The sequence below is a fragment of the Apiospora aurea genome, assembly GCF_038362705.1.
Source record: "Apiospora aurea strain CBS 24483 chromosome Unknown utg000004l_segment0_segment0, whole genome shotgun sequence".
Classification (NCBI taxonomy): Eukaryota; Fungi; Ascomycota; class Sordariomycetes; order Amphisphaeriales; family Apiosporaceae; genus Apiospora; species Apiospora aurea.
Window position 1 is genome coordinate 3936979 of NW_027117391.1, and position 17636 is coordinate 3954614.

At 44.9% G+C, this 17636-nt stretch overlaps 2 protein-coding genes across 2 annotated transcripts; both read right to left on the minus strand.

The window, feature by feature from the left end:
- Positions 1–7953: 7953 nt before the first annotated feature.
- Positions 7954–8235, minus strand: PG986_006011 (uncharacterized protein; the record flags this gene model as incomplete). The annotated part of the gene is made up of 1 exon (XM_066842233.1): positions 7954–8235. One exon carries the CDS (start codon positions 8233–8235, stop codon positions 7954–7956), a length of 282 nt encoding a protein of 93 aa, XP_066702095.1.
- A 4011-nt stretch (positions 8236–12246) lies between these two features.
- PG986_006012 (Cullin repeat-like-containing domain protein) lies at positions 12247–16515 on the minus strand (the record flags this gene model as incomplete). Its single annotated transcript, XM_066842234.1, has 8 exons — positions 12247–13919; positions 13984–14240; positions 14790–15248; positions 15306–15434; positions 15504–15628; positions 15680–16026; positions 16085–16327; positions 16473–16515. 8 exons carry the CDS (start codon positions 16513–16515, stop codon positions 12247–12249), a joined length of 3276 nt encoding a protein of 1091 aa, XP_066702096.1.
- Positions 16516–17636: the final 1121 nt, after the last annotated feature.

Genomic DNA, 17636 nt, shown 5'->3' on the forward strand with positions numbered 1-17636 from the left:
GAGAGGTCGTTCCTTAAAAAACCCCCTTTACGGGTTAAAATAAAACGGCGTAAAATAGTATAAGTTAAAGCTCGTTAAAATATAAACTTTAAACGTAAGCGGATTTTTTAACGATATCGATTCCGACGTTATAGAAATTATATACTTAAACGATATTAATCGAGTTATTAATTTTAAAAGCGATTTTTTATTAAACGACGAGGAAACCTTAAAATAGAAAATTAAAGAGGTTATACTTTTTAATTATTATAGGTATTATAATGTTTTTAATAAGACTTAATTTAACGTTATCGCGTTATACCGGGGAGGCGTGAGCGATTATTAAATAGACTTAAAAGAGAGAAAGAACCCCGAGGACTTAAAATTTAGCTTATTTTATAAGATATTCCTTAAGGAATTTAAAGCTTATAAAAATACGTTATCGCTATTTTAAAAAAGGGTTTTATTATTAATAGTATTATTTCGTGAATAGCGCCTATTTTATTTATACGAAAGGTTAATAGAGGACTCCGTTTTTACGTTAATTATTATAAATTAAATATATTTATTAAAAAAAACCGGTATCCGCTACCGTTAATTAACGAAACCCTTAGTAAAATAATTAAAGTTAAAATATATATTAAAATTAATATTCGCTAAGTATTCTATAGGATTCGTATAAAACTTTAAAATTAAGATTTAACGATATTTCGGATTAAGTATAAATCTTTTAAATATTAAGTTTTCCCTTTTAAATTTATTAATAGCCCCGTAACGTTTTAACGGTTTATTAACGAGATCTTAATAGAGTATTCAGATTTATTTTATAACGTTTATCTCGACGATATTTTAATTTACTCGGAAAGCGAGGAAGAGTACGTGGAATATATTAAGAAAATATTATAAAAATTAAAGGAAGTAGGCTTTTAAATTAATATAAAAAAATGCGAATTTTACGTTACTAGGATTAAATACTTCGGTTTTATAATAAGTATAAACGGTATAAAAATCGACCCCGAAAAGATTAAAGCCGTTAAAAATTAGGACGCCTTTACTAATATTAAAGCCGTTTAATCCTTCCTTAAATTCTATAATTACTACCGACGCTTCGTATATAAATACAGCTATATCGCTAAGCCCTTAATGAACTTAACTAAGAAAAGTTTTATTTTCGCGTAAACCGACGAATATTAAAAGGTATTTAAAAGGTTAAAAAAATTATTCTTAAAAGCGCCCGTATTAGTACACTTTTTTTACGATAAAAAAACCCGAGTCGAGACCGATATATTAAATAGTATCCTAACTAGCGTCTTACTTTAAAAGGAGGGACCTAATAATAAATAGCATCTCGTATACTTTTACTCCGAAATAATATAAAGAGCCGAGTATAACTACCCTATTTAAAATAAGGAAATACTAATAATAATAAGAGTATTTAAATATTAAAAAGCGGAACTAATAAGATTATAATAATCTTAATTATTTTTTATAATTACTAATTATAAAATACTTTAATATTTTAATATTAAACGATTATTTAACGTAAAATAAATAGTTTAAGCCGACACGTTATTACAGTATAATTTTATAACTACTTATAAGCCGGGGAGAAAAAACGTCCTCGTTAACGCACTTTTTAAAAAAACAGGTAATCTTAAAACTTAAAAAGATAAAAAAGACGCTTAATAAATTATAGCCCTATTTAAGCTAGCCTCTTTAAACGTTATTTAAGTTTTAAAGGAAACGCGTTACCTGATTAAAAAGAAAGCGAGCTTTTAATTATACCTAATCGAGGAGTTACCCGAACACTTTAAATATAAACTTACCGATACCCTCTTACATAAGAATACTATACATCCGGGGTTAGAGATATATAGATAAAAAGCCCGAGAAGATAAAATATAAAAATAAACTATTAATAAACGGTTTATCCTATTTTAAAACCGCCTTATTATACCCGACGAAAGCGACTTTTAAACCCCTATAATCGATAAGGTTTACTCTCGAACCCTTACAGTACACCTAGGAAAGAATAAAACTAAACGGCTAATATAAATAAAATATTAATAGCTAAGATTAAATAAAAATTATAATATATTTATAATTAATTACATAAAATATAAGCCGAGTAAAATTCCCCGTAATAAAATATTAAGCCTTTTACACCTATTATTAATTCTATTATAACCTTAAGACGCTATCGCGGTAAACTTTAAAATAATGCTTAAAAGTAAAAAAAAAAACGATAATATTATGCTAATAATCGATAAATTAAAAAAGCGAATATAGAGTATCGCTTATTAAATAATTATTACCGTAATCGAAATAACTTAACTATATTACGAAAAACTATATTAAACGTATAATTATCCCTTAATAGTAACCTTAAACCGAGGATTATAGTTTACCTCCGCCTTTATAAATAAAGTATTAAAAATCCTAGGAATTAAGTAGAAACTATTTTCGATAGGTTATTCTTAAACGGCGAAATAAACTAAAGTAGCGATTTAATACTTCGAGTAAAGGCTATGAATATTTATTAATTATTTTTAAAACGATTAAGACGAAGCTTTACCGGTTATAAATACCGTTTAAATTACGTTACCCTAAAATTTAATAGGGTACTCCCCCTACGAGATCGAAATAGGGTTCCCTATAAAATTTACCTAGGATTAAAAGGCTAGGATTAAAAATATAACGAACTTAAAGGAACGCGAGAAGCTTAGCCGAATAACCGTATAGAATTAGATAAAGCGAATCGTTAATTACTATAAAATAGCTAAAGGAAATATAATTAAAGCTTAATAAAAAATATATAATTAAAAAAATAAACACCGACGGTAACTAGATTTCGATATTAGGGATCGGGTATTTATTATTAAAAAAACCTAGTTTTTTATAAAGCTTACTAATAAGCTCGATTATCTTTTAACCCGATAACACTATAAAATCGAACGAAAAATCGGTTACTCGTATTTATTAAAAATCTTAAAAAATAAATAGGTTTTAAGGTCTTTTATATAAATCGACTTAGGAAATACCCGAATAACCTTTTAATCGAATAAACGGCATAAAACCCTAACGGCGAGGTAATCGAACTAAGCGAAAAAAATAAAATAAAAAAGTATACCGTATTACTAGTTTAAAAACTTACTATCGGAAATTATAATATTAAGTCGAATAGAAAGGATAAAATCTTAACTTAACCTAATATCCCGTAAAAAACTTTAAAAAATACGGCTAAGCAATTATAAACCTACCACGAGCAAAATCTTAAAGCTTTTAGTCCCCCGATATATTTATAGTACTAATTATAAGCGGCCGAGAACGATACGTTTAACGAGCTATATAAAAATAATAATAAACCGGCCGCCCCTGAAAAAAAAACCGGTATAACGAAAAGGTCGAAAAAAATAATAATTTAAATAAAGGAATAAGTTTAAATAATTATAGTATTAATTTTTTGCTTAATATATTTCGGGACGAGCTATTTTAAAAAAGGAGGTAATATTACGGTGTACTTTAAAATAGGCTTTTAATAGCCTTATTAACTAGAGTAGGGTAAGGGCGTATAAGAGATAGCCCGAGCGCTACTTAACTTTTCCCTACTTATTTAAATAAAGAAATCGTCCCGGTAAAGCTAAACCTTTTCCTTTTTTCCCTATTTTTTTCGGTTTTTCACAATAAAGCAATAACTTATAGCTTTACCTCCCGAATTACTGCAACTATAATACGCCGTTACTTATTCCTAATTATTAGGCTGGACCGATTTCGTTTTTTTATATCGCTCGGCGCGTGTTATAATAAGTATTAACCCGATTATATTTATTATAAAGCCGGTTTCGTTAAAATTTTAAATATTTTTATTAACGATCCCGTATTTCGCCTTTATATTCGCGACTAACGTAAATTAAATAGAAATAATTTTAAAATCCTTATAAAAAGCCTTTTAATAATTATACCGACGATTTATTTTAGTTTTTAAGTCTAGGTTACGGTTAATAAAACTCTTAACTTAATATTTACCGACGCGGTAAAAAAATTAGCTATATTTTTTATATTAACGAGATCGAAAAATATTTCTCAGATATTTAAATTAATTATATATTTACGAAATATCTCCTCTTTAATTAAATTTATTTTATATTGTTTCGGTCGGATTTCGTGTTTTAAAGTTCGGCCTTTAATTCGATAACGTAAAATTAATTCGGGTATATTATAAGCTTTTATTATTACTTTTTAGCTTATTTAATTCGGTCCGTTTCGTATCGCTTAAATTATTAAAACTATCCGATCTTTTTAGGATTAATTAGGTATTATAATTATAAAGGTATTACGCGTTAAAGTTTAATTATATTAAAATTAAATTAAAGTGCGTCGCTAAGTGATATACGTCGCGTAGTGATAAACTACGTTAATATTATTAAAATATCGTTAATTATATATAATTAATAAAATTTTAATAGAAATATTATAATTAATAATAAAAAGAAATAATATAAAAACCTTTTAAAATTAAACGTATTATTAAAAATAGTAAAGTAAAGGGGAATATATATTAATAAATAAATTTTTAATAATAGTTCGCCGAAAAAAAATTAATTAACCGAGGGGAGTAACTAAACGTGTAAGAAGGTATAGTAGAGAAGGGGTATACTTAATAAAAAAATGTTTTTAAGACAGTATACCCTGTGTTCAGCAGCGGCAGGGAGGGGCACTAACGAGCATTCAGTTAAGAGGAACGGAGCTTCTGGCTCTGCCGCCAAATGATGCCCGACTCGCCGACTACACAAATGATTGGATGCGCACCATCGATTCCTTGGGCTGGAAGAGGGCTGGAAGAGAGGGAGGGGAAAGAGAAAGAAAAAGAGAGTCGTCCATCGGCCCTGCCGCTCTGCAGGAGCCCCATGCGGTTCGGGAGATCTGGTTAGTAGATTATGACAAGAGAAGAGATTTGTGCGGTGATATGCTGAATCATCGCACCTATCACACTTGCATGCAATGCACTCCGCTGCAGCTGCAACGCCTGTGTCGTTGATTGAATATATTTCCATCTCAATCAATATTCTCCGCACAGTCTTATTATTTTGCATTTCTTGGCAAGCTTCAAACCCCCAAACATGCCCTCGCTTCGCTCTGTAGAGGGACATCGAAGGCTCGTATGTGTTACACTTCCGTTGCTGGCCCCTGACTGTAGGTCCTCTTGAGGCTGAACGGGTGTCATCTATTGCCAAACTGCCAGTTGTTGTTAGTATAGGTATGGGCAACCGGAGAATTGACGTTTCTCGTGCTACCGACAAGGTCAACCTTGCTTCGCGGAGACATGTCGATCTCTGTTGCAGGAGAGCACTGTAGTGATTGGACAACAGGATAGACCAATCACACTACATTGATGGGCAGCAGAACTTGCGTTTTGAGCAGTCCCCCAGACCGTTGAAGCAGGGCCACCGGTGGATGAGACCACACTCTACTACAAGTAGCAAGGCGGTGTTGCAGAATGCCGACTCACCCGAGAGAAGCATGGTGGAAGATTCGAATGTTCTTCCACTGACTGGGTTTGCGAGGTAGCGAAGCGAACATGCCTGCAGCCGAAGTACCTAAAGAGGTAGGTAGGTACGGGCTCAAGGGCTCTACAGTGGTTACCCTTATTATCGGATATACCCCTTAGCGGATATGTTAAAGCTAATAGATATTTATCCTCTGCCGTATATATTTTTAGTGCGTTAATAAATAAAATAAATATCGGATATATAGTTTAAAAATATACGTTATTAAGGGTTTATTATAAAGGTTACCGGCTTTTTATAAAGGCCGATTTTTAATGTAAAAACTACTTTTTAAAGGTTAATATAACCCTTTAATTATTAATAATTATCGGTTAACTTTTTCCTTTAACCTTTTAATATTAATATTAAAAATACTAATTATAATAAGGAGACTTACGATTTAATAAAAAAAAAGTAAAATAGTGATATTTCGAATAATTTACTTAACTAGCGTAATTTATATATATTATATAAATAAAATAAAGGTTTAATATTTCGTTAAAATAACCGTAAACCTCTCGGGAAAATAACCGTAAACCTCTCGGGAAAATAAGCTTAAAAATAAATCTATAAAAAATTACGTATAAGTTAAAAACCGGATATATTAAAATTAATAAATAAATTTTCTTTACCGGAGTCTTATCCATTAACAAGGGTAACTACTATATGTAACGTTCGCCTTTTGCGCCCACGTGTGGGTTGACCATACGAGCCATGGACGTCCCCCCCCGCCGAAACAAGCCCACGCATCCAGGCAGTCGAGGGTTAATTCGACAGTGCTATTCGATGCATCATCACTCATCGATCCCGCGCAAGCGTCAAGAATCATGTAAAAAGCGCCTAAATGCCTCGTAACTGGAAATTGGCTGCTCACTCGGCACACCGCTTGCGAAAAGGCCATACAACAGCCCACATGACAGGTGACACAGCCTTTACCGAATAATTCGGATGTCGCTGTTGCTTCTTGTTGTTGGCTGCGTCGAAGTGACCAGTGTGGTTGTGTGTGTGTGTGTGTGTGTGTGTGTGTGTGTGTGTGTGTGTGTGTGTGTGACTCAGGGCCAACTGGCCGCTCCTGTTCCAGGGAACACACACACGCGCGCGCGTTGACTGTATGCCGCTTGCACTTGCGCTCTTTCTCCCTCTCTGACCGAAACGTACCCAGGGATTTGTTTGGCCTTGGGGTTTGGGTGGCGTCGCGCAGCCTGTTAGGTAGAGAGAGGCTCAAATCTACCAAGGTGCGTCTGGCGTCAATACATGTAGGCATGACATGGGAGGCCGTGACAGATATCAACATGTACCTACCTACCTACCTATCTGCATGCTACTGCTGATACTTGAAGCCCTGGCATTCATCCAACTAACCGTACCTAGGCAGCTAGGCATGCTGTGTCCTTCGACGCACCACTGCTCTTAGTGCTTAGTGCAGGGTTGACGGGGACGCTATATCTGACGTATTGATGGATGGATGCATAGTAAGAATGTACCTTGCGCGGTATGTTACACCCGGCGCCGACCCGCGAGGTTGCTTTCTGGAAGCCAAGCAGTTTCATTACTGTGAAAGATCCTCCGGCCCAACGAGGCTCAATTCGGAAAAGTAGGTACAGTAGGTACAATTGGACCACCTACCTGCGGGAACCAGTAAATCAATTGATTGATGGATATCTCTAGAAGTCTCTTGAGAAGAGCGAAATCCCGGATCATCAAGTCTCAGATCTCTGGCTACCGAGTCCATGCTGATTGGCGGCAGCTTCGTTCGCCTCCCAATCCTCGTGACCATAGGTGCCACACCGCTTGGGATCGATTGGCATGCTGTAGTAGTAGGCAGGTTAGAGGTCTACCTGCATGCATTTGATCGATCGAGGAGATTGGGCCACTATACTTTGCTGGTCTTATTTGGACGAGTTTCTTAATTATCTACCTACAGCGGGGGTGTTTTATTTTTCTTCTAAGAAGCTCCATCCCCTGCCTGCTGGGGGGCTACGGGGCATGGCAGGGCATGGCAGGGCAGGGCATGGGCGCCATTGCCATGGGCCCTTCGCATGGCCCATTCATCATGCAACTGGCCCCGACACATAAAGTTGGTCCCATCCAAGGGCGTCTTGGTTTGCCGGGAGGTGATCGTCACGTCTTAAGCAACACTGACAGCTCACCACACCCTCGATTCTTATTTAAGCCTCGGATATCCCCTTCACTTCACCCCATTCCCGTTGATTTCAAACAGCATCTACAGTGTCATATCCATCACCTGCTAGCATCCCGCTTCTGTCTCTGTACCCAGGCCCCAGCAAACCAGACCTCTACATATCTATATCTACCAGGCCTCACTCACACCCACGACTACCTATTCTCGGCATCTCTACACTTGCCCCACATTGGCTCTTGCAACAACCTCACTTACACACCAAAAGGATATCAATTACCACTTACACTATACAACAACAACATCGAAAAGATGGCCGTCAAAGAGCACCAGCCCCTGGTTAACCACTGCTGCACCTTCTGCTGCAAGGCCGTCGACTTTGGCACCCATGACTACTGCGGTACCAGCTCTGCCTGCCACCGGTGCCCCAACTAGAGCACGGCAATATCCTGCCTGAACCACCTGCAAGCCACGAGGCAGCTCTAGAACCACACTACACATGTCGCCTCGACCTCGCCCTTCATCATTGGCGGCGTCACCTTGCTCGTCACCACCCTTACGCAGCTGCATGGCTTGAACCCCATTCGTACAGCTGCATGGCTCGGGCTCCTCTTTGGCTCCTCTTATTCGACACCCGAGGCTCAGGTGGTGTGCTCTTGCTCTTCCTCTTCCTCTCGCCCGCCTTGGGCGTTGGATCCGAACCCTTCTGTGCTCTGCGAGGCCCCACGATGCGAGGCTGACAGCGTTGCCCGATACATGTCTGCCCCCCGCGCCCCGTGGTCGGCACTCTATCAGATCAGCCCGGGCGCCATACAAGACTCTTCTTTTCTTCTTTTCCTTCCGTCACCCTCGCACCAAGGGCTGACCTCTCATCACAGCACCCAAAAAGATTTACCCCCCTTGCAAATTTTCATGTACTCATAACACCCTCCTGTACTCTTGGCTACGGCTATGCGAACCATGAATTTTACGCTCGTTGCACTGGCATGGACAACCCGTTGGGAGTTGGGTTGGGACATTTGGAGTACCTATCGTTTTGGGGAAGGGATCAGCGCCAGGAACAGCATTTTGATACCAGTAAGGATATATGGGCGGGCGCTTTGGGAGTTTCTTCATTCTTTTCCAACACTCCTCACCATCGCTACCGACTTACAGCATGACCCCCACCTTCCTGCGGGCACATGGCCCCTTCGCAGTTCGACGCAAATGGTTTCCTGCTTGCTTACTTGCTCAGCTAGACCTCTTTCGAGGCAGGCGTCGATCAAGTTGGAAATGGGCTGGAAATGGGCCGGACCAGGTGATAATGGTGTATCGAGACACAGGGGTTCTCCCGTCTCGCTTGGACCTCGAAAGGGCACAGTCGGTTTCCTGTCCTCTGGATTGACTAGCTCTTTGGCTATCTATCGGATACAAAATCTATAAGATGTATATACCACATCAAATCCTCCTTATCGTACTTGGGTCTCCTCGTGCTATGTGGGTTAGACCTGCGGTGTAACCCAGAGGTAATTGGTTCTGTCCAGCATGAGAAATCGTCATAGAGTTCGAGATGATGCGCCGCATGGGCTACAGGCACGCATGCACTTGTCTCTTTCAATAGCACGAAGCATCATCGTTGCAGATGCTGGGTAGCCAATCACCATTCGGGCTGCACCACATCCGTCTTGCTCTCTCCTCGACGCCGGCTTGCATGCATTTCAACCATGGATGAGCCCACTTTGGATCAATAATACCCTCGGACCATATGGCCTTATAATGCATGCATACTGCTGATCCTTGCACCCCCAAGACCAGGTAGAGACTTAGGGATGATATGTATGCTGTGTAGTCTATACGAGGATGTTGATACGCGAACATGTACGGCTCATCAATTTCAACTTCATGTGCCAAGCCTTGAAACGAGGAAAGCAGAAGCCTGGTTAAGTGAGCCAAGAATCATTATTTTACATAATGTTATGTAGTACAGTAAAGTCCCATTGCATACGCATGATAGACACACAGACACTATTCCTCCATCCTGCCTTGTCGGCCATGCGGCCGGTATATATTTCCCGCATCCTCATCTCCGGGCTTCCTCTCTAGAGCGGCGGTCAGTGCAAGTGTGCCTGCCAGCCAGCCTGCTTTCTCAGGGCGCGCGTGGCAAGGTTCGTCAGCCTCTTCGCTCCATCCTCGTCTTGGACTCTTTCGTTGCCTAGGTAGGTATGCATGCAGCTGACCGATTAAAGCCAATATAGGCGAACTTATTTCATTGCTCACCTACTTGCCTAGGAACTTGACCTAATTTCCACGCAATGCAAGTAACGAAGCAACTGAGTGATATACATACAGGGACAAGGCGGCAAGTCAGCCCATAATTGCACCATGATCAGATCTTGTCGTCGTTAACAGCTCATTAGCCATGGTTTATGTTGCTGCTATCCTACCCGTATAGTTTGATGTTCTTCCTTCTCGTACATGCACGGAGAAAAAACCGCCAAGTTCCATGTACAACTATCCCATGGTCATCTGTATGTACAAGGGGCCGTCCAGTCTGAGGACTACTAACTTGCAGCAGCAGGCTTCCTTCCCGGCTCCCCGTTGTTCTGCCCTGTCCAGACATGTAAGGACAAACTGTAGAGAATATGCCAGGCCCCCAAAACAGGACCATGCCACCGCATCACCACCTACCTAGTAGCTTGGAGCTGCAAAGTATGTAGCCATGTGATTTGGATGTCTACAGCGATGCTGCAATGCGGGCTGACAGTAGCTAGAGATTCGCAGTCTGTGCTGTGCAGGGCAGAGTACCACCCTCGTAGCACACAAGGGTAAGCAATAACTACCTAAGATCCCGTCAGTGCCCCCCCCCTGGAGCCCTACATGTCAACTCCCCTCCTTTCGTATGCGGTTAGACACCGGGTTTCCCTCCGGCCTGGCGTATCAGTGGGGGTCATTTGGGTAGTATTCACGGCAAGGTGGGTTGGTGATATTTCTGGTACCTCTCCATATTTCGCCCCCATCCTTGCCATTGTTACATCCTGGGGGGGACCTCTATTTACATACATATCGATATGTTTTAGGACCAACAACGATTTGACGAAGTTTCGTTCCTGCTTGCTGCTGCCGCTAACCACTCGATGGTAGAATAGGCAGGCCAGCGGGTTATCCCATGCAACGGGCGTTTCTGCCGCGTGGACACCGTGCAGTCTCCTGGAGGCCGCGCCGCGCGGACCTGGTCGCAAGCAGGCCGATGCGAGACAAAAATCCCCAAAGAACACTACCCAGCATCCGTAGTTTGTTGTCTTCCTGCATCGGGCGTACAGCACGAGCTAGCCATCTCAGAGCAAAGCAACATAAGACCAGCTCGCCCCTTGATACGGCCCCCCTAACGCAACTGCCCCCTTTGGGTTACCCAACTTCCACTTTACGGACTACCTGCACATACGGCTGCTGAGAATCTGAATTTGAAATCAATCAAGCATGCAGTCAATGCTTGGTGGGTCCTGTGTCACCGTGCCACCCCTGTATCGCTCGTTGGGGCTCTGGGGGATGAAAACCGGTGGGCTTACACTGGCATCTCCTTTGCCAAGATGAACAGCCAAGCAGGATTCTTTCGGCCGGCCATATACCGGCAACTTATGCATGGCAGCTTTGATAAGCCATTGCCGTCGTCGCAGTCTGCCTGCATGAGAAGTGTTAGATGGAGTTCTTAATCCAAAGGACCAGGGGGATTATCCTTATCCATGTATATCAGATGCAGGTCGACAGATACAACGGGGCGTGCCACAGTCTGCGGGCGTGGGGCAGAGCTTTCTTTTCCTCATCCAAGCCCCTGACTTCAGCCCAGAAGTTAGCGGGAAATAGTATCCTGCTATGTGGGATAGACAAGGCCCTTGCCGACCAACAGCGAAGCCCATAAATGGCAATGCACGTGTCCAGATTAGGTAGAACGGCGGAGAGGCCAACCGGGGAGACCTCGCCGGCTTGCAGCAATAGTCCCAGTGGCACTGCCAAAGGCGTAGACTCCGACCACGTGGGGAAGATGGTTTATCTGAAGGGGCTGTTGGTAGTTTGGCAAGGCAGCTGCTTCGAATCGAATCTAGTGATTAAATGATGCTAAGCGGGTTTGCTATAGGGGCTGGCATAAACGTAGGCAATGTGCCTGAAACCAGTCCTCAAAATCCCAGAACGCCTAAACCTGCCCACAAGGGTATCTTGGTACAAACAATCCATCTACCGCCTTTCTCTCGCCTGATCATCATTCGGTTGATGCTGCTCACCAAAGCATGTTCAATGGCGTACGATAGCTTTAATCTTACACCGCTATCTTAATCATCTGCACCGGAGTTCCCATCATCCTCGTGGTTGGGTGTGCAACCCTCGCCACCTGTCATTTGCCGGGCCGCCGGGCCATATATGTTCACCGGGATCAACAAGTAGGATATGATGGCCCAGCCATGCGTGAGCACCAACTGTAGGCCATCTGTACGTGTGTGCGCGTGCCAGACCATGCCACATTGCTAGCCATACTTGAACGGGCGAAGGTACAAATTATTAGTGCCATCAAAGCTAGCCATGCCACTTGGGTCCAGGGCTCGGCTCGGCTCAGTATAGGGTGAGAAATACCGCCGCAATGGATGACCTATCATACTTGACGTACTTGCCCTTGCCCTTGTCAATCTCGTGGTAACGATCCCAGAAACGGTTATACAGTGGTTCGAGCATCTGCTGCACATCCCTGGCAAACATCTGACGAACCTCGCGTTCCATGCTGTATTGTTTGTGTCTGGCCACCATGTCGTCGAAGCCCGTGTTGAAGGCCGTGAATTTACTCTTGATGCTGTCTTTGTCCTTGCTGCTGAGTCCCTTGAGGATTGCTGTGGATTCTGATGTGCCGGAAGGAGGCCTTTGTGTCTTGTTTGTGTGAATAACGTCAAACAGATGCAAAGACAGCTCTTTGCAATTATCGGTGTACAAAGCCGTAGCCTTCTTACGCCAAGTATCCAACACACCGAGTCTGCCTTCCAGCAATGGAGCGAGCCCAGAATCCCGAATCATTCGTTCGACAATGGTGGCGCAATTCGCAATGAAAACACCCATGACTGACTTGCCCTTGAGCAACATCCTAGCCTTTTGCTCCAGGGCTGACAACAGCACGTCGATGGTGTCGGTGCAGTAATGCGCGAAGATCTCATTTCCATCGGCGGTGATATCGAACGATGCGAGACTCGGCACAGCGTCCGTGCTACGGTTTGCAGTAGTCATGGACTTCCAGCCGCCGTCGCCCAACGAAATCATGAGGCTGGATATAGGCCGCAGGAATTCTACCATGGCTTGCAAGCGTTGCATTGTCTCCGAAACAACGGGTACTGGTGCACCATCCGAGGGTAGAAGTTGCAAGGCCGCAATCTTGCGTTTTGTATCATCCAGGAGCTCTGCGAGTGATAGTTTGGCCGTCTCGCGGACAGGTTTCAATGCGGCCGCCAAAGTCCCTTTAAGCTCTCCGGTACGCTCTTCAATGCTGGAAGCCAGGTTTGACATAATTTCGGTGACCTCGTATGCAAGATAACAGTCTGTGCTCATGTGCGCCTTGATGTGATTGTTGAGTTCGCGGAGAGTGCGGGCAAGCTCCGACAATGGTATTTGGCTTGACAACTGTAGGACTGCACCCCAATCTTGTCGTAGGAAGATGCTGCATATATTTTCATACTCGGCACCAATCATTCCCTCTAGAGCCTGTGCATACATGCCGATACCATTAGTACCGGACCTGTAGATGGCCTCACTCTTCTTCTTGGCCGTGTTCACACTGGCATAAGCCAAGTTGACCAAGGTCTGGTTTAGATATTGGCCCCGGACTTCTGCATATATCTTCACCAAGGGATTCTCGGATGTGGCGTTGCGGGCGACGTAGGAGTTGACGAGACTTAGGCGGGATATTTTGTCTTGCGATATAATGGGGAAGGGTTGGTTCTTGGTGATGTAATGCAGAGGCTCAAGTGATGGAGGCGTCTCGTCTCGAAGGAGTTTATCGAAGAAGTTTTCGAGCTGTCCGTTTCCATTCTTGATCAGCCGTTGGAGGTCAGAGATGGTCTGCTGGTTCGCTCGCAGGTTCGACGTTTGCATCTCAGCAAGGGCCTTGCTCAAACGCTGTATGGAATTGAGGTAGTTGGACAGGCCGGCCTTATCGGGGCCCTGGCGGATGATTGCTTCTTCGTCATTCTTGGAATCGGCGGGCTGTCGGAGTCGCTCGATGGCGGAGATGACGCCCTCGATATCTGCAGTTGTCCTGTCAATTGGCGATGCAACCCCTTTGGGCCCGAAACCGGATCTGCCACTCACTGTTGCCCAGAATCTGCAGCTTCTTGGTCTCGCCGTTGAGCGGGCCAGATACATCGCGTACGCTCTTTCCCGTGGCTTCGAGGCGCCCCAGGCACGCCTGTATCTTCTTGGTCAGCTGCGCCGTCTTCTCCAGTCGCGAGTTCAAGACGTCGACTTCGGCGCGGGCTTCCTCATCGGCGCCATGACGACTGCTGGCCAGCCCGACCGCCATCGTATCGGCGGATCGGCGGATGCGGATGATCGGAATGGCGGTGCTGCTGTGAGGTGGGAGATGGCCGACTGTCTTTGGTATTTGTTCGATTGACGTCTCCCCTTTGGTAATGGTCGGCTGTTGACCAAGAAGGAGGCGTTATGGGGAAGGCGCAGGCGCTGTTAAGGGAAGGGATCAAGGGATCCACCAGCCCACCCCCGGAATGACGGATCTATCTGGCCCAACCCCCACCAATCACCAATTTCCCGCCCGAGGCAACTGTCACTTCATTCAATGCTTCTCGTTCGTCAACCCAGGCCTGGCCAATCGCTTGAGCAGATGTTGATCCATCTCTCCCTTGAAGCATATCACAAGAAGACCCAGGAGACTTTCATCGCATGGTTTTTCTTTGGCTGCGGTGCACAGCTTGCAACAACGGATGACATATTCGTTGACCTGGCAACTTCATAACCTTATTTGCTCCTGATCGTGGAGTTCAGATTCAGGATCTACAATGTTACGTCGAGGTAGGTATAATAATCGATGCTACTCAAAGGATTCTTCCTTGGGTCTCCCCACGTACACTTCCCAGGGACGTCGACAATCCTGGTCTCACAACGAGGCCTCCTTCTTGCTGCTGAAGAAATCACCAACAAGCCGCTGCATGATCTTCACGATGTCCTCGACTTCAGCAGCGGTGATGGTATAGGGCGGTGAAAGGATGACATGATCTCCCTTGACTCCGTCAACGGTTCCGGTTCCCGGATATACAGCAATCCCATAGGGCTTAGAAAGGCCTAACGCAGCCAAGCCCATGGCCACATTTGCAGCGACAGGAAAAGGCTCCTTGGTGATTTTGTTTGCGACAAACTCGATGCCCCAAAAGAGCCCGCGTCCTCGAATACTGCCGACGTTGGGGTGGTCTTGCAGCGATTCCGCCAGCCTAGTGGACAGGAGTTCGCCCATGCTGCGGACATTCTTGAGCAGCTGTTCGTCTCGGATGATTTTTTGTACCTCCAGCGCGGCCGCACAAGCTATCGGGTGACCTTGATAGGTGTGGCCATGTACGAAGGAGCTGGGAAAACAACACCAATCAGTACTTGAACCGCAAGGCCCACAAGTTTGAACTCACCCACTGCCCCTCAGCAGGACATCGACGACGTCGCGGGACACCAGAACACCAGCTATCGGCTGGTACCCACCCCCAAGGCACTTTCCGAGGGTCTGGATGTCTGGCACGATGCCTTCCTGTTCCCAGGCACTACGTGAATAGGCATATATGTCAGTTATTGTCTCAAAGAATGGGAGAGACCACCCGAGGTACACTCACTGCAAAGTCCCGGTACGGCCCATCCCGCACATCACCTCGTCTAGGACTAGCAATGCTCCATACTTGTCACAGACGGCTCGCATGGCCTTGAAATATCCCCGGACGGCTGGTACACAGCCCAGGGCCTGCGAGCTTCTTAGTCACTGTGGCCCGTAGGCACGAAGTCCTCAACTTACCGCACCCACCACGGGTTCGGCCACAAACGCGCAAACAGTGTCCGGGCCAAGCCTCTGGAACTCTTCATCAAGCTCGTTTGCAAGCCTTGCCACGTAAGAGTCGTCAGCCTCTCCGGGTCCCTGGTCCCTGTACGCCATGCAGCGCGAGACTTTGGAAACGTTGCTCAGCAACATCGGCTCGAACTTGGCTCGTCGAGTGATATGACCTCCCATTGATAGGGAACCCAGGGTCGTGCCATGATAGGATTGGTTTCGCGCAATGAACTTTGTTCTTTGGGGCTCGGGATGCGTTTTCTCAAGGAAGTACTGCCGGGCTAGCTTCATGGCAGCCTCCATGGCCTCAGAACCTTTTGAAGAGTACGTCAGCGGCTTAGGTTCGGGCAACTATACTGGCGAGGACCTCACCGGAGCTGACAATATATGCACGAGACATGTGTCCGTTGGTTGAATCGACAAGGTCCTGGCATAGTTTCTCACACACATCAGCCGTGTAGAACAGTGTAGAGCAATATGCTACCTTATTCAGCTGTTCCACGATAGCGTCTCGGACCCTTTCATCGCCATGGCCTATGCAGGCAACAGCAGCACCACCCGAGGCATCGATGACAGAAAGACCGTTCTTCAGCTCGAGAAACACCCCCTCTCCCTCTAGCGAGGGATAAGAATTGGGCGTTCAAATCCCGATAAAGAACGGCCGAGCTCTCACAGCTATCCATGTCTGATCTGTTGAGTACGATCTGACTTGTGGGTATGGTCGTTTCTAGAAAACTGGATGATCATGAGGCGACCGAACCGTACTTGTACAAAAAGCCTGGATCCAACATATATGGGTTCATGTTTATCAACCTCGTGCAATGGAGTACTGGAATCCGAGAAAGCGCCAACGGCTCTATTCAACAGCCGTTGTACCCAAGCTGAGGGCTGTGTGGGGATAATTCTATCTGCCGCCCCGTGCAGATTGTCCATGAGGGGGAGCCCCGGTGTGAATGCCGACTGATCCATTACGAAATCCTTATCACCGGTAACCATTTGTTCCAGTAAGCCTGTCTGTTCTGCGGGGTGGTTGTTTTGTTCACTGCTGGCATCAGGGGTAAAGGGAGTCAACGCTGCAGGTTACCCCCAGTGGAATCTCGACTCAAGCAACATAATTCGCGTAGCAGGACAAGAGCCCTTGTTGATGTGGCGGAGGCCTTGCTCACCGACTGGATGTTGTCATCGCTGCGTATCTTCAACATCGGAAGATACGGCCGACACAAGAGGTCTCGAGGAGCCATCCATGACAGCGCAGAGCTAGTCACACGGAAGCTGTGGAACTAGAATGCCAAGCTCAGACCCTCCGAGATAAAGGCCAGGGTAGTGAATCTTACTCAATATGTCCAATCATAGGGCTAGGGGGTAAAGGAGGTCAGCGCTAGGTCGGCATCCCGAAGTTCGGCTACATCGACTCATCGCATCCGAATGCCTCAATGGGATTGGAGAGCGGGACAACGTTCAGGGCTTTGTGACAGCCGGCCCAATTGCTAGCCGGATGCATACTAGTAAAAGGGCTCAGTGGGCCAACTGTCTCTGACCGCTTCGCGTGCAGGTCGTCCATCACTCTCCGTAGGACTCGTCCGGCTTCATATTTGTACCTACCTGAGACCCATAGCCAATGAGGATGAGAGATACACTGTGGGTTGGGGTACGAGAAGGCCAGGGGTATCAAAGATGATTGGTCACCATACTAACGTGCCGTCCTCTTGTGCATTAGCACACACATTTCTTCAACAAATGCAAGCCAAGTAATGGCCTAGATGCCTCCGGAACGCGCCCCCTCGAACTTCCCATACCATACATATTCTTCGAAAGCCTCCGAAAATGGACGAGATTTCTTGTAGGAAATGCTGGCAAGGCCATCCCTCGAGCTTCAATGATAGAATACTACTAACAAGCAGGCGAGGAATCTCAACTGTGGCGC